Source organism: Galeopterus variegatus, unplaced genomic scaffold, assembly GCF_000696425.1.
Source record: "Galeopterus variegatus unplaced genomic scaffold, G_variegatus-3.0.2 Scaffold1079, whole genome shotgun sequence".
Taxonomy (NCBI): Eukaryota; Metazoa; Chordata; class Mammalia; order Dermoptera; family Cynocephalidae; genus Galeopterus; species Galeopterus variegatus.
Window position 1 is genome coordinate 141,790 of NW_007727190.1, and position 19,151 is coordinate 160,940.

The 19,151-nt window shown below is 33.7% G+C and overlaps 1 protein-coding gene across 1 annotated transcript; it reads left to right on the plus strand.

Annotated features, from left to right (window-relative positions):
* The first annotated feature begins 4,308 nt into the window (after positions 1 to 4,308).
* FGB (fibrinogen beta chain) lies at positions 4,309 to 11,319 on the plus strand. The gene is made up of 8 exons (XM_008574647.1): positions 4,309 to 4,413; positions 6,665 to 6,871; positions 7,366 to 7,549; positions 8,502 to 8,729; positions 9,269 to 9,382; positions 9,725 to 9,850; positions 10,066 to 10,351; positions 10,951 to 11,319. Exons 1-8 carry the CDS (start codon positions 4,309 to 4,311, stop codon positions 11,180 to 11,182), a joined length of 1,482 nt encoding a protein of 493 aa, XP_008572869.1. The 3' UTR covers positions 11,183 to 11,319.
* Positions 11,320 to 19,151: the final 7,832 nt, after the last annotated feature.

Here is a 19,151-nt window from a genome sequence, read left to right on the forward strand (position 1 = left end):
CTGTAACTCTTTCCATACAAATTTAAGTAAACCTTTGACTAATCCTGGACACATTTTATGGAAAATATTGTTAATTTAATTCAAGAAATAGTTATTAAAGGGTGAAAGATTTTTGAAATGAATGTTGCTGATGTGCTACAAAATAAAATAGAAGTTTCCATTTTCCCCGGAGTTTAACTGCTGGAATCATATACTTAATATGTAAAAATGTTTAGTGATTTATTGTATTATTTGAAAATACAGCTTTTCTTTCTAATGTGCAATTTAAGCTTAAAAATAAGACAGCCAGTCTGATTCCCAAAAATTTGATCTCAGTTTTCTCTTTGGATTAGTTCAGCAAACCCCAGAAACCATCTCAGCCTAACTTAATAAAAGGTGAAGTGGTGATGAGACTATTGGAAGGACATCAGGTGTCACACAGATTTTACAGAAGAATCAAATGATTAAGTTTGGGAGTTGTGTTTACTTCTGCTGCTACAGTTGGTAGGCTTTCTCTCTAGAATACTGCCATAAATATCACATCAGGTCAATTCACCCTATTCTCTGCTTTTTTTCTTTTTTCCAGGAAATATCAAATCGGTATAGAGAATCTGACAGGGCTAGCTTTGGGTAAGGGGTCTGTCCACCCTTAACTTGGTTACTAGAGGCTAGATGGTCACGGTGTCACAATAGCGACAGGACCAATGGAGCCCCACTCCTGTGTTTTGGGCATCATTCCAGGAGAAGGGTCAGCCAAGAGGTGTTCATTACACCCTTCATGGTTTTGAGTCTCAATGTGACAGAAGCAGAAGAGTATCTCTGTCTTATCTCTAGCTCCTGTGACCTGCGTCTGGTTGAAGAAGAAAATGTCCTGTTATCCCTTACTGCCATGCTCTATGTCAGTTCCCGTAAGAAAAGCAAACTGACTTTTTCTGTAGATGTCAGTAGAGTTAATAGAAGGAGCCTCTCCACAAGAGACAGAGCTATCTCCTATTCTTCTTCGCTGCCACAGATTTCCCATTGAGGATGGTTAACGCTGGTCAGGCTTGCCCCAAAAGCCCTGGTCCAACCTGATCTCCAACTCTTCAGTATTATTTTCCTTTTGGATAGTGTTTTTCAAATTGTGGCTCAGGGTAACACACGCAAAATACACACAGAGACTAACAATGATTTAGAATCATATCTCAAAACCTATGCCTATTTAGATGAAGAATTGGTATTTTTATTTTTTTCATTCAATCATTTATACATTCATAAACTTTATCAACAGATATTTATCCAATACCTTCTTTGTGCCAGGTGCGTGATATAAATCGTACAGTCTGAATAACTACAAGTTTCAAGTCCAAAAGCCCTTTTTCTTTCAAGTCCCTTTTCCCCCTGATGGAGGTCAGGTCCTTAAGTTATTGTTCCCAAAGCCTCGCCTTCCCCTGCCTTAGGCTCAGCACAAGTTATTGTAAGTAGTTTCCATTTTCTGTCTTTCCCTTTAGACATAAAGCTTCATCAAAGTATCCCTGGCCCCTAGCACACTGCCTGCCACAAAGTAGGTGTTCTGTAAATAGCTGCTAAACACAAATTGCCTTGTGCTATGTAGACTGGGCTGGACATGAATTGTAAAAGTAGCAACAAATGTATTGACAATCAGTACCTGCAAGTCTTTGCCCTTCATTCCAGAGAGCTGCTTGGCAGGACAGGTTATCTTTGTTTTCTCTGTCACTGGTTTACTGCTCTTGTCTTATGTAACGACATCAGCTAATATGAAGAACACTGCACTATTGATCTCAAAACACAACTGAACAAATAGTACTCCCTTTCCTTTTCACCAATGGCATCAACATTCTAAAAAACTAAGTATTTTAGTAAGTAGAGTTTCTGCAAGTATATTTCTTCTTTTTGAAAACGTGACCATCCATCTACTTTGTAATATAGGCAATTTAGACTGTTAGTGTAGCTGTATGTAACTCTATGGAAAAAATATCTAACAAGAACTAGAATTAAAGAAACTCATTATCACTGCATGGTCCATGCCTCTCACACTGACATGAATATCCACACCCATTCTTATATATGAGGGTGAAAATATAAATGAAAGTGAGGACCAAGAATGACCGTGCCAGTCCAAGACACTATAGTATCAAGATGATGGGCTGGCCAAACAAATAAAAATAAGGTACAGGTAAATTTTTTATACTGTTTATATTCTGTTGGGAAATATGGTAGAAGGGGCACAGAGTATGGGACTGTACGGTCAGACAGACCTGGGTCAAATCTTGATATCAGCACTTACTACCTGTGCACTCATGGATAGTTTACTTAACCTCTCTGAGCCTCAGTTTTATCATCTGTAGAACTTAGTTGTTTCAAAAATTAAATAAGATAAGTGATTATCGTAGTTTGGCATTTGAGGCATGTTATCAATGAAGGCTAGTTTACTCATTCATGCTACAATTATTTATTGAATGCCTACTATGTCTATCTTGCTCACCAATGTTTCCCTAGCCCCTAGCACACTGCCTGTAGGAAGCTCTGAAGAACCATTTGTGGAATGAATGTTAAGTCTCTGCTGTTACGGAGCATACGTTCTAATTTTTTCCCGTCTTTCCAAATAGAACTAAAAGAGAATGTAAAGAAACTTTCACTTTAATATTGAACAAGAGCCTCATATACTAGAAGAAACTAATTTGCAAAGTTCTGGAGTTTGAATGAGGGTTCTATTGCTAGTTGATAAAATGTCAGTGATTGAAAATGTGGTAATAACGTTACCTCAGAAGAAAAAAAAACTGTGTTAGTCTTCTTAACATATAGTTCTTCTTAAGTCCTCAAGGATCTGTACATCACTAAAATAAAATCCTGTCCAGATTATTAAAACAACGTTTCTTCTTTATATTTTGAAGGGAAATGTTCTTGCATCTTATTTTAATTAATACACACATACATATTTGCTTTTTCTGTCAGATTGTGTATTCCTCTGAGAAAAATGAAAACTAAAGAAAGTAATCTTAAAGAATGTATTTACTCAGTACTAATAAATGGGACACACATTTGGAAAGACTCAATCAAGCATTTTTCTTACTTTTAACTTAATACTTTGTTTCTGTAAATCTGAGTTGAAAGAATTTGGGAATGCAACCTATGCTACCAGAAAAAGAAAGAAATTTAGTGGGTCTCACACCATTATGAAGATTCAGTTTCAAAGTATTGTTTAAAATACTCTCCTGATCCAAACCCAGATAACCAGCTATCTTTCTAATAAAATAATTTTTAAAATTTAATGAGAATGTTTCACTTTCCATACAAAAACCAGAAAATGCTTTTAAGCAACACACTTTCTGGGATTAGGGATGTTGACTTTGGTATTGATTCTTGGAGGAGTTGTTCCTGATTGCAACAAGCAAATGAACAGATAAGAGAGACGGATTGGGTGGTTTATGGGAAATGACAAAGGAAATGGGCCACATTTAGTTTGTGAGCACACTAATTGGAATAGATGTATGAAGACCTCAGCAATGTTAAAATAACATTGTTTTATAAAAAATATAATATACAATGTATAACATCACATAACAATAAAATAGAATGTTAAATATGTATCCAATCACCGTAATAATAATTTCGATTTAGGAATTTATAATCTATGAATCATTTTAATAATGTTCAGAATTTGTTCAACATTTTAACTTATATTAATAAGGAAAAAAATATGAAATCTGGCCGGAACAACAACAAAAAGTCCAGACATATTCTTTCTGATGTTTGTTTATCATCGCATAAAGCATGAATTATTATTGTTATTCTGATTAATGTCTAAAAAAAAGATAAATACATGATGATATAAAATTACTCTTGATTTTAATGACCACTTTTAAAACTGAGTTACATGATTGCCACAAAACATACGTATTTATGGTAAATCTTTGAGTTCACAATTTTAGTGGATGCCTTGTGAGTAGATCAAACTTTTCGTGCTTGGACTAAAAATACTTTTCTCACACATTCTTCGTGAGCTTGTGCAACATCCACATTAATTTATGAGAAATATGATGCACATATCATTTAGGGATGTCCTAATTTTCCATCATTTTGTCCAATTAAATGAATTGAAGAACTTTAGCATTTCTAAATTAGGCCAACAGAGAAGAATAGTTCTATGACAAGTAAATATCTCTTGCTGGGAAGATGTTGCTTAAGTAAGAAAATGGTTCAGTCAACAAGTGAACCAAAAAATTAAATATTAACTAAGGGAAGGTAACCATTTCTAAAGTCATACCTAGCAGAGGACTCAGGTATATATAGGATTGAAGAATTCTTAGTTAAGTCTGCAGGCAAAGGATGGATTCTTGGAACTTCCAAAAATTTAACACCATGAAACATCTCTTCTTGCTACTGTTGTGTGTCTTGTTAGTTAAGTCCAAGGATGTCTCTGACTACGATGAGGTGACTTTTTAAAAAATATTATTATATTATTACTAATATTAATATAAAATATAACAGAATCATAATCTTATGTGAATATATAATGAAATTAGTATTGATTGTAGTTATGAAATTGAATTGTTAATCTCAGGGACCTATTTTGTTTAAAGAATGTTTCATAGTATTTTTTCTATAAAAACAAAATAATTTCTTGTTTTCTGGTTTATCACCTTTATTTTTCCAGGATGAGGATGGCTTAGCTAATGTAAAATGTGTTTTTCTCACTTGTTATCCTGAATACTATGATTTTCATTTAGTTCTAGAAATACATTACTACAATTACAATGACAAAATCTGAAAATTCCACAGACTATAAAATAATGAAAGAGCGGTATTTTAAAAGAAAAAAAGCTGTGGTACATAGGTTGCGCTTTGGTGAAAGAGTGTTATATATAGATCCTGCAATTACCTTGTATGAGTGAGAATTATGACCTAAGTTTTAAAGCAGGCTAAATCAAGTGTAGTGATAGAAAATAAAATATTGTTTTTTTCAGATGAGAGAATTTAAACTGGCGGTAGTATTTATTGTTATTGTTAATGGTTATGAATCACAGCTCCGTCTAATTTATTCATTTGTAAAACAAGTTTTTCCTCAGGTATTGTTTTTGTTGACTTATTGCTATTGGCTCGCAGTTATTGAAAATACAGAGACAGTTTAATAGTTTAGGCTACAAAATGGATTTTCTACTTTTGGTTATTTCAATAAGTGATCTTCATAGAAGATCCACACAATTTCTGTAAATATTTTTCATTTCCTTTTCTCTAGTAAAGTGCTACCTATCTAGTGGCAGTCTAGTGGCAAAATAAAAATAGTTTTCTTCTGTTATAATTTTATTTGTAATAAACAGGTAAACTGCATTTTATAAAATTTGTGTTAGAGCATATAAGCTGTGGTTGGGACCATGTCTTTGTCGTGGACTATGTACATTTCCTCCAAATCTTCACCCACTAAGGATGAATATAGTTCAGTGGTGAAGCAGGGGAATCTGGAACCAACCTGCCTGGGTTTCAATCCTAGCACCATCCCAGTAAATGTTAAATAATATTACAACTTAATGAATGAATGACAATAATATTCTAGATAGAGTTCATTCGATGACTTCTAGACTTACAAAATTGCATGCGAGCTCAGTTGCTGCTCCAAATCTTGTCATTTGTTAATCTGTAATTAAGCTCCTGAGGGAGTAACTACTGACAAAGAATATATGATAATATAGGTAATCCAAACTAAAACTTTTTTATTGCATTACATATTTTTCACTTCATTATCTTTTAATGTAATATTTTTTATGTTAGCAAATATTTTTTATCACAATGAGTTAATCTTGAGAATTATTTTAAATATGAGAAAATTATGGTGCTTGATAGTGAAATCATGTAGGAAATTTCAAGAGAATGGTTTAACAAATAATTTTGTTGATAGGAGAGAAGAATAAATGTGGAATTAGCAGTGGAGAAGCCACATTTAGTATCTGTTATATATGATTCCAATAAAAATAGTAATGAGCACTTACAACGTGCCAAGTACTGTTCTGAGGGTATTATATGCAGTGAGTCATTTAATCTTTACAGTAATATTATAAGACAGATGCAAACTATTATCCTTATTTTACAGTTGAAGAAACTGGGGCTCAGATAAAGTTTCCTAAGTGTTGGGGTCGGTCAAGATTTGGACCCCTTGGTCTGGCTTCAGAGTACCTTATTAGGGTCAAAGATTGTTTTATTACAAATAAATTCTGAGTAAATTTCACTTTCAATAAATCTTTAGTCTCTTAAATATGATTACATGGGAGTTAGCCTAGTTGTTGAATCATAAAAATTTAAAACTGGGAAATGATTAAAAATAACTGTAGAAACTTAGTAATCCAAGTGGCTTGAGAGTATTCTTTCTTCCTGACAGTATAGATGCCTTACAATTTTGCATTCCAGTGTGTATAGGTTTCAGAAATCTGAGATCATTACTATTCATAATCTGATGCAACTTTGTTTTAGGGCCTCTGTAAAAATTACCTTGGGTACAATAGCTTTACATGCAGTGGGTCTTCTTTCTGTTACTGAAGAGACTTAAGCAACCTATTGATTCACTACCACCAACTAGCCAGTTGATGGACCCTAAGCAAATCATTAGGCTTTTGATAACCTCAAGTATGCAATGAGGGCATTAAAACAGTTACATCTCCAATCTTCTGCGACACTCTGCATTTTATTTCAGATTAGTTCCCCGCATTCTGAAGCGGATGCTCGTGGTCATCGACCCATTGACAGAACGAGGGAAGAGGCTCCCAGTCTGAGGCCTGCTCCACCTCCCATCAGTGGAGGTGGCTATAAGGCTCGTCCAGCCAAAGCAGCAGCCGGACAAAAAAAAGTAGAAAGAAAAGCCCCTGATGCTGGAGGCTGTCTTCATGCTGACCCAGACCTGGTGGGTGTGTCGATGTTTCTCGCAGTGGTGGGCGTCACATGCGGAGAAAGCCCGTGTTCACCAGGGCTTCCTCACATTTCATTGACATGCAATACTATCGTTGTTATTTTATTTGTTTATTTTGGAAATAAAATTCTAAATGTAAATGTAATGGGCCTTTGGTTTAGGCTTCCTTTCTTGTTTCCATTGGTCCAGGCTCACAACTAAAACTTAGAATATGTGGGTGTTGCCGTTACCTTTGAACTTTGCCCACTTCCTTTGTTCAGGTGGTTAAATGTTCATAGCCTAATTACATATCTTCTGTGGTAAGAAGTATTTTTAATCATCATAGGAGTATGATGATGACTCTAGAATCTCTGGTCTTATATAAAGAAAATCAAATAACAAGTTTTTATATTGACTAACTGTATCATTGAATTTTCACTACGTGCTATTTTAACAAATCTCCATAACCCAAATCCTTCATCTAATGCCTGCTACTTTCTTTGGTGTAGGGAGTGTTGTGTCCTACAGGATGTGAGTTGCAAGATACTTTGTTAAAACAGGAAAGATCAATCAAAAAAGATGTTGATGACTTAAACATCCAGGTGGAGTCTATTTCCCAGAGTTCCTCTACCACCTATCAGTATGTGACTCTGCTAAAAGACATGTGGAAAAACAGGCAGAAGCAAGTAAAAGGTAGATATCCCTGTGTTTTCCAATTGATTCTCAATTACAAAGTTGTATTAGGCTGCCGTGGGAATGCATCATTACAAGAAGATTAACATTTCTAGATTAACCTAAATAGCATTCATTGCACTTTCAGTATGTGCCTGATTTACCCTAAGGGCCTCACTTAGGAACCTTCACCTGCAACTTGCTAGATAAGCATTATTGAAATCTTATTCCCAGTCTGGCATCAGCAAGGATAATTTTCTATGAAAAAATTTCTCTGTGACTCCTTATTTTTAGTCTAAAACAAACTTGTGACTCAGAACATAATATTCACAGAGTAAAAATTCAGCATTTATAGGTTTAACATTTGAGGTTTCGAATATGAGAGAATAATCCGTGATATAGTCAGTTGTATTCTGTATGGTGATAACTAACCTGTGAATCTTGAGATCTGAATATTGAGAACTATTGGCATGGTGGTTAGGAGTAACTGGTGTGTGAGCCTAGCACAGGTATCTCAATGAGTAGCATGATTTGGACATTTTTTCAAAGGAATCAAAGGAATCATGAGTCCCTCATAAATTTCAAGGTTCTGCTGTACTTATGTGAAATGTATGAGTAAATCAATTGTATCCACTCCATAAGATGTTGAACTTTGGCAAAAGAAGGCTCAAATACTGCTTTCTCCTCTTTTTCTCACCAAAGAAATAAACAACCTATTGTATTTATTACTGGACACAATCTTTAGCTTATACCTATGGCAAATTACAGTATGGTAGTTAGACTATATGTTAATTTGTATATGCCACGAACCAAATAATTTCCCCTAAATACAACTGTATATCATGAGCCTGATGGAAGCTCAATATCTAGTGTTATCCTCAGAAAATCGAAATCATAACTGTATGGTTGAATACATTTAGTTTTTTTATGAGGCAAAAATGCTGACCATTCTTACATAATTTCAATTTTTTAGATAATGAAAATGTACTAAATGAGTACTCCTCAGAGCTGGAAAAGCACCAATTATATATAGATGAGACTGTGAATAGTAATATCCCAACTAACCTTCGTGTGCTCCGTTCAATCCTGGAAAACCTGAGAAGTAAAATACAAAAATTAGAATCTGATGTCTCAGCTCAAATGGAATACTGCCGCACCCCATGCACTGTCAGCTGCAATATTCCTGTAGTGTCTGGCAAAGGTAACTACTGCAGTTGATAAATATATGTCTGTAAGGTGCCAGAAGAACTCATACTCTCTAAAAATAAGAGAAATCAACAGATCATGACGATTTTACAGCACATCGTGAAGATATCCTTAGCATGTACTGTTCTAGCTTGGCCTGATGCATTTGTTGGTTTGGGGTGAGCAGGATGGAGTATGGTGATGGTGGTAGCTCTGGGATGGAGGATGTGTGTATGTATGCATTTGCTTGAATAGATGGCAGGACCATGGAGAGATATAGGAAATACTTTATTTCATGTGTTATGGAAGTTTATGGATATCCCAGGACACAAAAAGTAGAGAAGGGCTTTTTTCATCCCCTTTGCAGATAGAATCCTTAAAACTACGTTTGATTTTCCATAAAAGGAAGATCTAATTTCTGTTATATTATTCTTAAATGTCTATACTAAAACATTCTTCTATAACCTATGTCATCAGTTACCTTAAAGAATTGGTGACTAAAGACCAAATAATTATGTTGTAGGACTCTGATTAAATATGTTATCTTGTTTGCAGAATGTGAGGAAATTATCAGGAAAGGAGGTGAAACATCTGAAATGTATATCATTCAGCCTGACAGTTCTATCAAACCATATAAAGTATACTGTGATATGAACACAGAAAGTGGAGGTAAGTATTTGATAGTTGTTGACTTACCATCCTGGAATTATTTTGATACCATAAAATGTCAGGGCACAAGACCTAGATCTAACAATGAGTTATTTGATATGGAATTTAATCCGATATTTTTAAAGTTGTAAAATATCCACAATTCACAATCGTACTTACAGTTTTCAAAAATTTTAAGGGTTTTCCTGTTATACTTATTTTCTTATATCTATTTTGGAGCATTGAATATAAGTGGGCATAAAATATTAGTTGAATGGACAAGGGATTCAGACATTCCCTTCAAAGTAACATTATTTGTTATTGGTTAATATGTGCTGGGTTTTTTTCTTTTTTCAACCAAAGGATGGACAGTAATTCAGAACCGTCAAGACGGTAGTGTTGACTTTGGCAGGAAATGGGACCCATATAAACAAGGATTTGGAAATATTGCCACCAATGAAGATGAGAAAAAATACTGTGGCCTACCAGGTAAAAACTTGGAGCACAAAAGAAAATCATTCCATTTAAAAGGGGATTTTTTTCCATTAAAAAAACTTATGGTGTTGCGGGTCTGTTTTTAGATATCAGGCAGTTAGGAGGAGTTAAATTACAAAAAATGTGGAAGCTAAAGATAGGGAAGAAAGGCGGTTTTGGGTTTCCAAAGGTTTTATTTTTGGTGAGATTTTATTTTATTTTTCCTTTAGGTGAGTATTGGCTTGGAAATGATAAAATTAGCCAGCTTACCAAGATGGGGCCCACAGAACTTTTGATTGAAATGGAGGACTGGAAAGGAGATAAGGTACGGGCTCACTATGGAGGATTCACTGTACAGAATGAGGCCAACAAATACCAAGTCTCAGTGAGCAAGTATAAAGGAACAGCCGGCAATGCCCTCATGGATGGAGCTTCTCAACTCGTAGGAGAAAACAGAACGATGACCATTCACAATGGCATGTTCTTCAGCACGTATGACAGAGACAATGATGGCTGGTAAGTGTTGCATTCTTTGCTCCTGCTTTAAAAGCCCCTACTAATATTATTACCCATAATAATAATAGCTCATGTTATTAATAACTACCATTTACCGGGCCACTGTACTAAACTCTTTCTGTACCATTCTAAGGCATTTCAGCCATAAGGTAGGCATTAGTACTCCCATTCTACAGATGAGGTCTAGAGAGATTAAGTAATTTACCCAAAGTCACACAACCACCAAGAGATAGAACTGGAATTAGAGCACAGTTACTTTTTGAGTAATGAGTGTTTAGATAAATACCTATATCTCTATATTCTATCATGTACATTGAAACCTTCATTTTGTTTTCCAAGATTCTCTAATACTAAGGGATCTGAAAGATGTCATTTCAGTGTAGAGAAACGAATGTAGTCTTTAGGTTAACTGGCCACACAGGCCCAGTTCTCTTCCCTTCTTGCTATAGGGCAGAGAAGGCCTTTGGTGTATTAGTGTGACTTTACATTTAGAACCCAAAGGAAAAAGCACCATGCATGACTGAGTGTAGCACTCTTCAAAGAACTAACTTGACCACTGTTGTTCTGTTTCTAATGACCTCAAACACATTTCCTTTCAGGTTAACTGCAGATCCCAGAAAACAGTGTTCTAAAGAGGATGGTGGTGGATGGTGGTATAATAGATGTCATGCAGCAAATCCAAATGGCAGATACTACTGGGGTGGACAGTACAGTTGGGACATGGCGAAGCATGGCACGGATGATGGCATAGTATGGATGAATTGGAAAGGGTCATGGTACTCAATGAAGAAGATATCTATGAAGATCAGGCCCTACTTCCCACAGCAATAGTCCCCCAAGTAGAGATTTTTGTTCTTCTATATGTGACAGCATTTTTGTACATTATGTTATAGGAATTTTCTTTCATACATTATATCCTCCTAAAACTCTTAAATGGTTGTGAGTGTTACTTTTTGGAAAAGTCATAGGATAAATGACATTAAAAACAGCCATAATTTTCTTTTGTATTCTTCATTCATCTTTCTCACCAAGAAGTAACTAAAAGGATAATTGTGGACAGAGGCCATGTTTATAATTTCAGTTCTAGATGATTATGAAAAGTTTCAAAATAGGAAGAGATATTCTATCTTTGTTGTAGAAAAACTGTGAGGCAAACTAAAAAATTACACTTAAAATCCCACTTTTAAAACTCTATTTATTTATGTAAGACTTGTCACAGAAAACTTTCAAAAAGATTTATTAATTAAACCAGTTTCTGTTGCATTAAATTATTTCCTTAGGTTGTGACCCACACGACCAATAAGTTAGGCTTTGAACATGTAAGGAAAGAGAAGTATTCACAACCTTAAGTATCTAATAAACTGGTCTTGAACATTTGAAGATTCAAAATCTTGCTCTGTACCATGGAAAAACCACTTCTCTGCCACTTAAGTAGACATCAGAATCAGAGATTCCAAGAGTACAGTCAGGATCAAGTCTTCACCATGTGTTTTTTAAGGGAAATAGTGCAATAGGAAGCTGAATTTGCCTATTGCCCATGGAAACTATTATTGCCCTCAATTGTTTCTGTTTTCTGGTCACACTGGAAGTATAGGAGAAGTGGGTTTTCTGTTCTTTCCACTTCTCCCCATGAAGCAGGTGTATCATCTTAACATTTCTTCACCTGACTCCAACTGCACTGGGCAACCCCGGGACCCTAGGTCCTCCTTCCCTAATGTATCATCAATGACACCCGTTTTCATGGAACTTGTTGTCCAAAGGTCATCCTGTTAATGTTTACATATAAGCAAAGTCATTAATTTCTCTTTTGAAAATGCTGCTACTTTCTTAATTCCTCACCAAATCCAACTTCAACTCATACCTGTTTTCCCTGCCACAAGTTCTCTCACACCGTAGCCTGTACTCCATCTATCCCTCTGCCATCACACATACTGTACGAAAAATAGAAAACTCTGATCAGGCTACTTTCCTGCTTATTGTTAGCTCCTTGTTATCTATATCCAAATTCCTTAAAATCCAAATCCTTTCGTCAGAGGTGAAAATGATTTACTAATTGGTCCCAATACCATGTCATGCCTCCTTTACTATAGACTTACATCATTGTCACAATGAGTTTTCACCATTCCAGGACAGGTCAGGCCTTTTAAAAATTTTTTCACCAGCTTTATTGAGGTATATTTGATATAGAAAAACAAAACAAAATCCTGCACACATTTAACATATTAAACATGTCCATCACCTCCAAAAGTTTCTTTGTGTCCCTTTTTGTGTGTGTGTGTAGCAAGAACATTTAATATGAGATCTTTCCTCTTAACAAATTTTTAGGTGTATGATACTGTATTGCTAACTATAGGCACTGTGTTGTACAGCAGAGCTCTAGAACCTATGTGTAACTGTAACTTTATACACACTGAACAATTCCTCATTTTGCCTTATTCCCTATCCCTTGGCAACCACCATTCTATTCCCTGCTTCGAGTAGTTTGGCTATTTTAGATACCTTATGTAAGTGAGATCAGGCAGTACCCCTGTGCAGTATTAGTGAGAATGTAAAATGGTACAGCCAACATAGAAAATAGTATGAAGGTTCCTCAAAAAATTTAAAAAATAGAATTATCATATGATCCAGCAATCTCACTTCTGGGTACATACCCAAAAGAACTGAAATCAGGAACTCAAAGAGATACCTGCACTCCTGTGTTCGTTGTAGCACTACTCACAATGGTCAGGCACTTTTACAGGATGCTCTTACTGTCATAGCATCTTCCTCCTGTCACCACCTGACAAATTACTATTTGTTTTGAAACTTCACTCTGTCAACACCCAGAGAAGACTTTCTGAAATCCTTGTGCATTTTTGTCACTTTTCCACAATTAGCACCTGTAGTTTGTCATTTGATGCATCCTTTTCTTTTACTGATAATGAGCTCTTTATTCAGCTTTGATTCCAGAATCATCAGCCTGTCAGAAAGGCTGATTTTCATAAGTTCATAAATATTGGATGACTAAACCCAATGATCATCAAAGTCTTGGCTATCCCTTTTTTAAAAATATATAACCCATTTTCCAATACAGACACACACAGAAACTCAATATGCAAAATACTTGAAAGAAGAACTTTTGAGGCAAGACTGAGAGCAACAAAAATCCACAGAATGAAGGATGGGGGAGGGGAGGAGTGCAACCCTCAGACCTTTGCTCAGCTCATTTCTATCTAATAAATCCCTGGAGGTTGAGGTAAAGTCACAGCTTGAAAACCATTGAAGTAGATAAGCTGAAAGCCAATCCTTCATGTATAAACAGTAGAAACACAGAGACCACTCCTAGGTAACATGTAATGTGTAAATCCATCTAGAAGGAAGTAAGCTTTCCTAAGGTATCATGTGGTAAGAAATGCTACATATCTGATGTTGCCCATTCTGGCCCTACTTAGGATATGTAAAACAATATCTAAAAATGTTATTTAGCTCATGAATTTATGAAGATTATAGAAAGATTATTTCAAAGTTATTAATCCCACACAATGGTGTGAGAACTATAATAGATTGTATTATACAATTAGGACTGAACGTATGCAACAAACTGTAGAGGATATATGGATTTGGGACATAAACCTCTAGCTCCTTTGCATTTAGGAACCAAAGAAAACAGCTCACCAGTGTAACTAAGGGATTGGCTTTCAAGCTGATCACAGATTGCCGACAGGGGCAAAAATATGGGTGATGTGATAAACCACCAGCTACAGTAGCTCAGCTGACGTTTCTGTTTCACCATTGCACACTTATCACCAAACCTGCAGACTTCTTTATTACGGACGTCCTGACACTAACCTGGATTATTACATTAGAGTCTCGACATAGAAAGAGCCTAAGAGTCTCCATTTTAAAATAAATGTCCCTGAGAGTTTCTGAACACTGCCTGGATTTTGGAATTACTGATAGAGGCTACATTGTATGTATCTGAGACTACCTTTATATCTCTTTATCTTTATCTTACACAGCAGCTTTTTAAAAACTCAGTCAGTGACCATGAAGCAATAGTTTGAGCAAATAATCATGCTTGAAGTTATGACTGCATAGATGTCTACGTTTTAGACTGGACTTGGGTTAAACATGTCTCTAAATGCTAGAACCACTATTTCTACTATGCTGCCCTTCAGTCTCAGGAGATTCCCTAGCTTGAACTTCAAATTCTTTTGAAGTATAAAAACAAAATTATAGATGCTATCTATCATTTGTACACAGAGCTGAAACTTTGATTTGTGAATTCCATCCCTGCCCCTCACTGTTGCATGTGACTTGATGCTGCTGCTTGGACCTCCCTGTTGCTCAACTCTGCACTGAATAGCAATGTGTTGGCACACACTATGCATAAACATGGAAAATGGAATCATTTCTATTTATTTCAATAGCCTTAATTGTGGTTTTAAGTAATGAAAGTAGCATATGTAATTTGTAGATATTTTGGAAATCATAGAAAAAATGAAAATTATAATTTCAACGCAAGCAGTGGAGCAGCTAATATCTTGGTTTATGTTTTCCTTGTTATCCTGTACATGTTTTAGTGCCCGAAATTTTTATATTATATCATGTAAAAATTTCCATATTATTGAATATTCTTCTACAGTATTATTTTCTGTAATATGCTTGTAGTGGCCACACAATATTCCATCACGGGAATAAGTTTAAACAAGTCTCTGTCATTTCACATTTAGATTTTTCTGATCTTTTTCTATTAAAGAGAATATTGAAATTAATGTCTTTCTACATAAACTTTTTGTATATTATATAATATATATTATTTATAGTATTATAAATTTGTAATACTATTTATACATTATCTGTTTTTAATATTATGCATCATTTGTGCATTATTTATTTTATATTATATTTATTTTATAAATATAATTTATAATGCAATTTATATATTATTTTTATTTATTTATTTATTTCTAGGATAAATTATTAGAAGCAGAATTTCTGGAGGAAATAAAGATTTTGGCATTTTAAAAATTATTAAAATTATATATATTGCTAAATAACTCCAGAAAGATGTGTTAATTAACCTCTGAAGCACAGAATTACATTTGTTGGGGAGGTTTCGGTGACGGGCCATAATAATCAACTATATTGTATATTGACAAAATAAAAATTTAAAGGAAAAAAAATTATATATATTGCTAAATAACTCCAGAAAGATGTGTCAATTAACCTCTGAAGCACAGAATTACATTTGTTTTTATTTTTCTTCTCCCTTATTAATGCTGAATGCTATGTATGATTAAAATATTAAAAATTACTTTAATTTTCATATCTTTAATTACCAGTACAAGAGAATTTAAAATGTTAATGAGTATCTTCTTTGAGTAACTTCTTTTGTGAATTGCCTACTCATGTCCTTTCCCCAAATTTCTATTAGCATAATTATCTTTTTATGAATCATTAATCATTTATATATACAGGATAGCAATTGGGAACCTGATATTTTCCTCAACTTATCAAAATATTTTATTTCCTAAGTGATTACATTGGGAGAGTTATGTACTTATAGAAATATTCTTAACTAGTTCCAACATTAACCCTGTAGTCTTTCTTTCCTTCTCCTAACCAAGATGTAATCAGTAGGTGATACATTTTTATTTGTTTGTTTTTTAACTAAATTATGTTTATTTCTCCCCTGACTTTTTATTTCAAGAAGTTTCAGCCATACAGAGAAATTCAAAAATTTAGTTTAATGAATACCCTCTGTCCTTCACCTAGCTTCACCAACTTTTTACTACATTTGCTTTCTCTCTCAAAAGGAGATACTTTAATGCAGGAACAGCTTATGTAGGCATGCAACCTGGAGGTCATAGACCTATTGGGGATTGAGTCCAAGGTGAATTTAGCAAATATTTTCCAGAGTACTCTGTTGCAATCACCATGTATCCACTTTCAGCAATAAGCTGATGAATAGAGAGACCAACTGAACATTCTCCAACTCAAACCTGGCAGTTCTCTTAAGTTTTCTTGCCTCTGCAGTTTTGAAGTGTTGCTTTTACTGTATGGAAATGGAAGACCTAAAGTCCAGCTCTTGTTAAAGAATTAATTTTAATCTCCTCCCCAGAAATTCCTTACCATACTACTCCCCTCGGTGATGTTTAAGGTTCTTCCTGTCCTTAATCACAATTAATTAAGGATTTTTCTCCATAAATGAGATATAAAAATTACTTGAAATTCAATTTAAAAGAGACAATAAGTGAATTAATGAATAAATAAATACATAAATATATCTCAGAAACGTTTCTGTGTAAATTTCATTACACAGCAACGCATATTATTTTCATGTCTACCAAAATCTAGATGTTGCTACTTGTCAAACTGTTTCAGCAAATAGTAAATGTTGTATTTTTTAAAATATAATGAAGATTTATGATTTTTGCATTCTGTGTGTACTTATATTCATATGGTATTGTTTTCTTCCAGGCTTTCCTAGACATGATTTGAGGTTGGTGAACTTGGTAGGATGGGTAGGTCTCCTACCCTTAGCAACAGCTAACTAACTTGGAAATGTATTGTTGGGAAACTTAGAGTATAATTAGATTAGTAACACCACTGGGAAAATAATAAAAAGCAAATTATATATACAATGATCTCATGTTTACCTATGAACTATAGTATCATTTCCTCAGAATGAATAATAAATGATGTGTAAAATTTAGATGGTTAGAATCTGTAAAAACAATATTATGAGCTTCATCCCCAGATACACTCCTTATCACGTTATTTAACCTCCCTGAACTGTTATTTTTTTGCCTGAAAAATCAGTTCATGAAATATTATCTTTATTAAAGGACTCTAGTAATCATTAATTATCAATTAAAAGTATCTTTATAATATTTGGGGGGAATTGTAATTATTTCTTATAAATGGTTTCCAGACACTGAAAGTAAATACATGAACACAATACATGAATTAAGATGTAAATAATTTCTTTTTATAAAAATTGAATATGACATCTTAATTAACTTAGTTACATCACTAAATATAGAAGCGATTTATGCATTCAGTAGGAAGTTGAAATAGATGACCTTTAAAGTTCCTTTTAATATTTACATTCCTTAACTCACAAAAATTTATTGGGTCATTATTATGTGCCAGGCTTTATATTAAGTACTGGATATAAATACAGTTCCCACACATAAGAAAAGAGTAATTAATTAAGAGATTCTCTCGTGTTCTATGGTATACTGAAGGAGAACATGAGGGACAGCTTCAGGCTGAAAATGCAGATTGATTTACCTGGGTGTAAAATTAAAATATACATGGATGTTTTTTATATTCCTGACTCAGGATCAAAATCCCTAATTAAGTGTTTTCTTCTCTAGAAAAAATATTTAAAACCATGTACCTTCTTGGAAAAACTTTCAGGTTCATATCTTTTTTGTTCATTCATTCATTCATTCATTCATTCATTCATTCATTCATTCATTCATTCATTCATTCATTCATTCATGTATTCAACAAGGGCTATTGTGAAATAGATAACCTAAAGAGAACTTACAGATTAGGGAGGACAGGTGATCATAACTTAAGTGAGCAGAAGTTAAGGAAAGAGAAAACAATAATATTTTTAAAGTAAATGTAAAATAAATTAGGTTAAAAAAATTGTCTATTACTTCTAAGAAAGTCTAAATGAAGTGAAGAAGAAACTTTGAAAATAAAGGCACAAGAGTTAATTAGCAATGAAACAATAGCATAAAAAAGTAAATGTAAAATAAATTGCGTTTAAAAATTAATCTATTATTTTAGGAAAATCTTTTATACAAAGTGATGAAGAAATGTTGAAAATAAAATATGTCGACATATCTAAGTAAATGCAAAAAAAAAAAATCAGGAATGGCGACGCTATTAGTATTTGACAAGGTGAAATTCAATTTCAAAACGAGGAAACAGGAAAATGAGAGTCATTATGTAATGATAAAAAATACAATCCATGGAAAAGATGTAACAGTCATAAACTTGCATATACTAGATAATGAAAAAGCCAATGATACAAAGCAAAATTCCTAGAACACAGAGATCACACACACATACACAAAACCAGAGTGAGATCTTATTATACACACACACACACAAACATGTATGCACATATAAATATATTGACACATATATATTTTACAATATGACAGATCAGTTAAATAAACTAGAAAAAGATATAAAATATTTAAATATTATGATCAACAGTCTTGGTAATATAAAATATTGTAACCTATAAATGTAAAGTATACATTCTTCTTTTGTCTATGAAACATTTTAAAAAATTAATCTGTATTTGTCCACAAAGAAAAATTAAAAATTCTAAAATAGTTAGAATGCAATAGTTGGTTAAACTAACATAACTTATAAAATATTTGGAAATTAATAATTCAAAGATGACTCACCCTAACCCTCTAAATAAGTAACTACATGGAAATTAAGAAAGACTTTTCTAAGTAGCAACTAGAACAACATCAAAAAATAAAAATAAAAATTAAATTTTTTCTAGACTTGAATGAAGAAAGAAAAAAAGTAGGGGATAAGAGGGAGGATACTTTATCCAAAAGTTATACTTTAAAGATAAACAAGGAGGTAGAAGCACAGGATGGAGTCTATATATAGATCCAAAGAAAATTTTATACAACAAAATTGACATTTCAATATATGGGCAAAAATGCTCTGTTTAATAAATGATACCAGTATAAATGGCTATCCATCCACAAGACAACAAAAGTAGGGTTTTTTTTAATAACATAGTAAAATAAACTCTAGATTAACTAAACAT

What these genes read in the sequence shown, in the direction of transcription:
- FGB (XM_008574647.1), top strand. Translation starts at nt 4,309, where the DNA reads ATGGATTCTTGGAACTTCCAAAAATTTAACACCATGAAACATCTCTTC. An exon ending in ATGTCTCTGACTACGATGAG is followed by an intron (nt 4,414 to 6,664) that starts GTGACTTTTTAA and finishes ATTTTATTTCAG; the next exon opens with ATTAGTTCCCCGCATTCTGA. An exon ending in CAGGCAGAAGCAAGTAAAAG is followed by an intron (nt 7,550 to 8,501) that starts GTAGATATCCCT and finishes TCAATTTTTTAG; the next exon opens with ATAATGAAAATGTACTAAAT.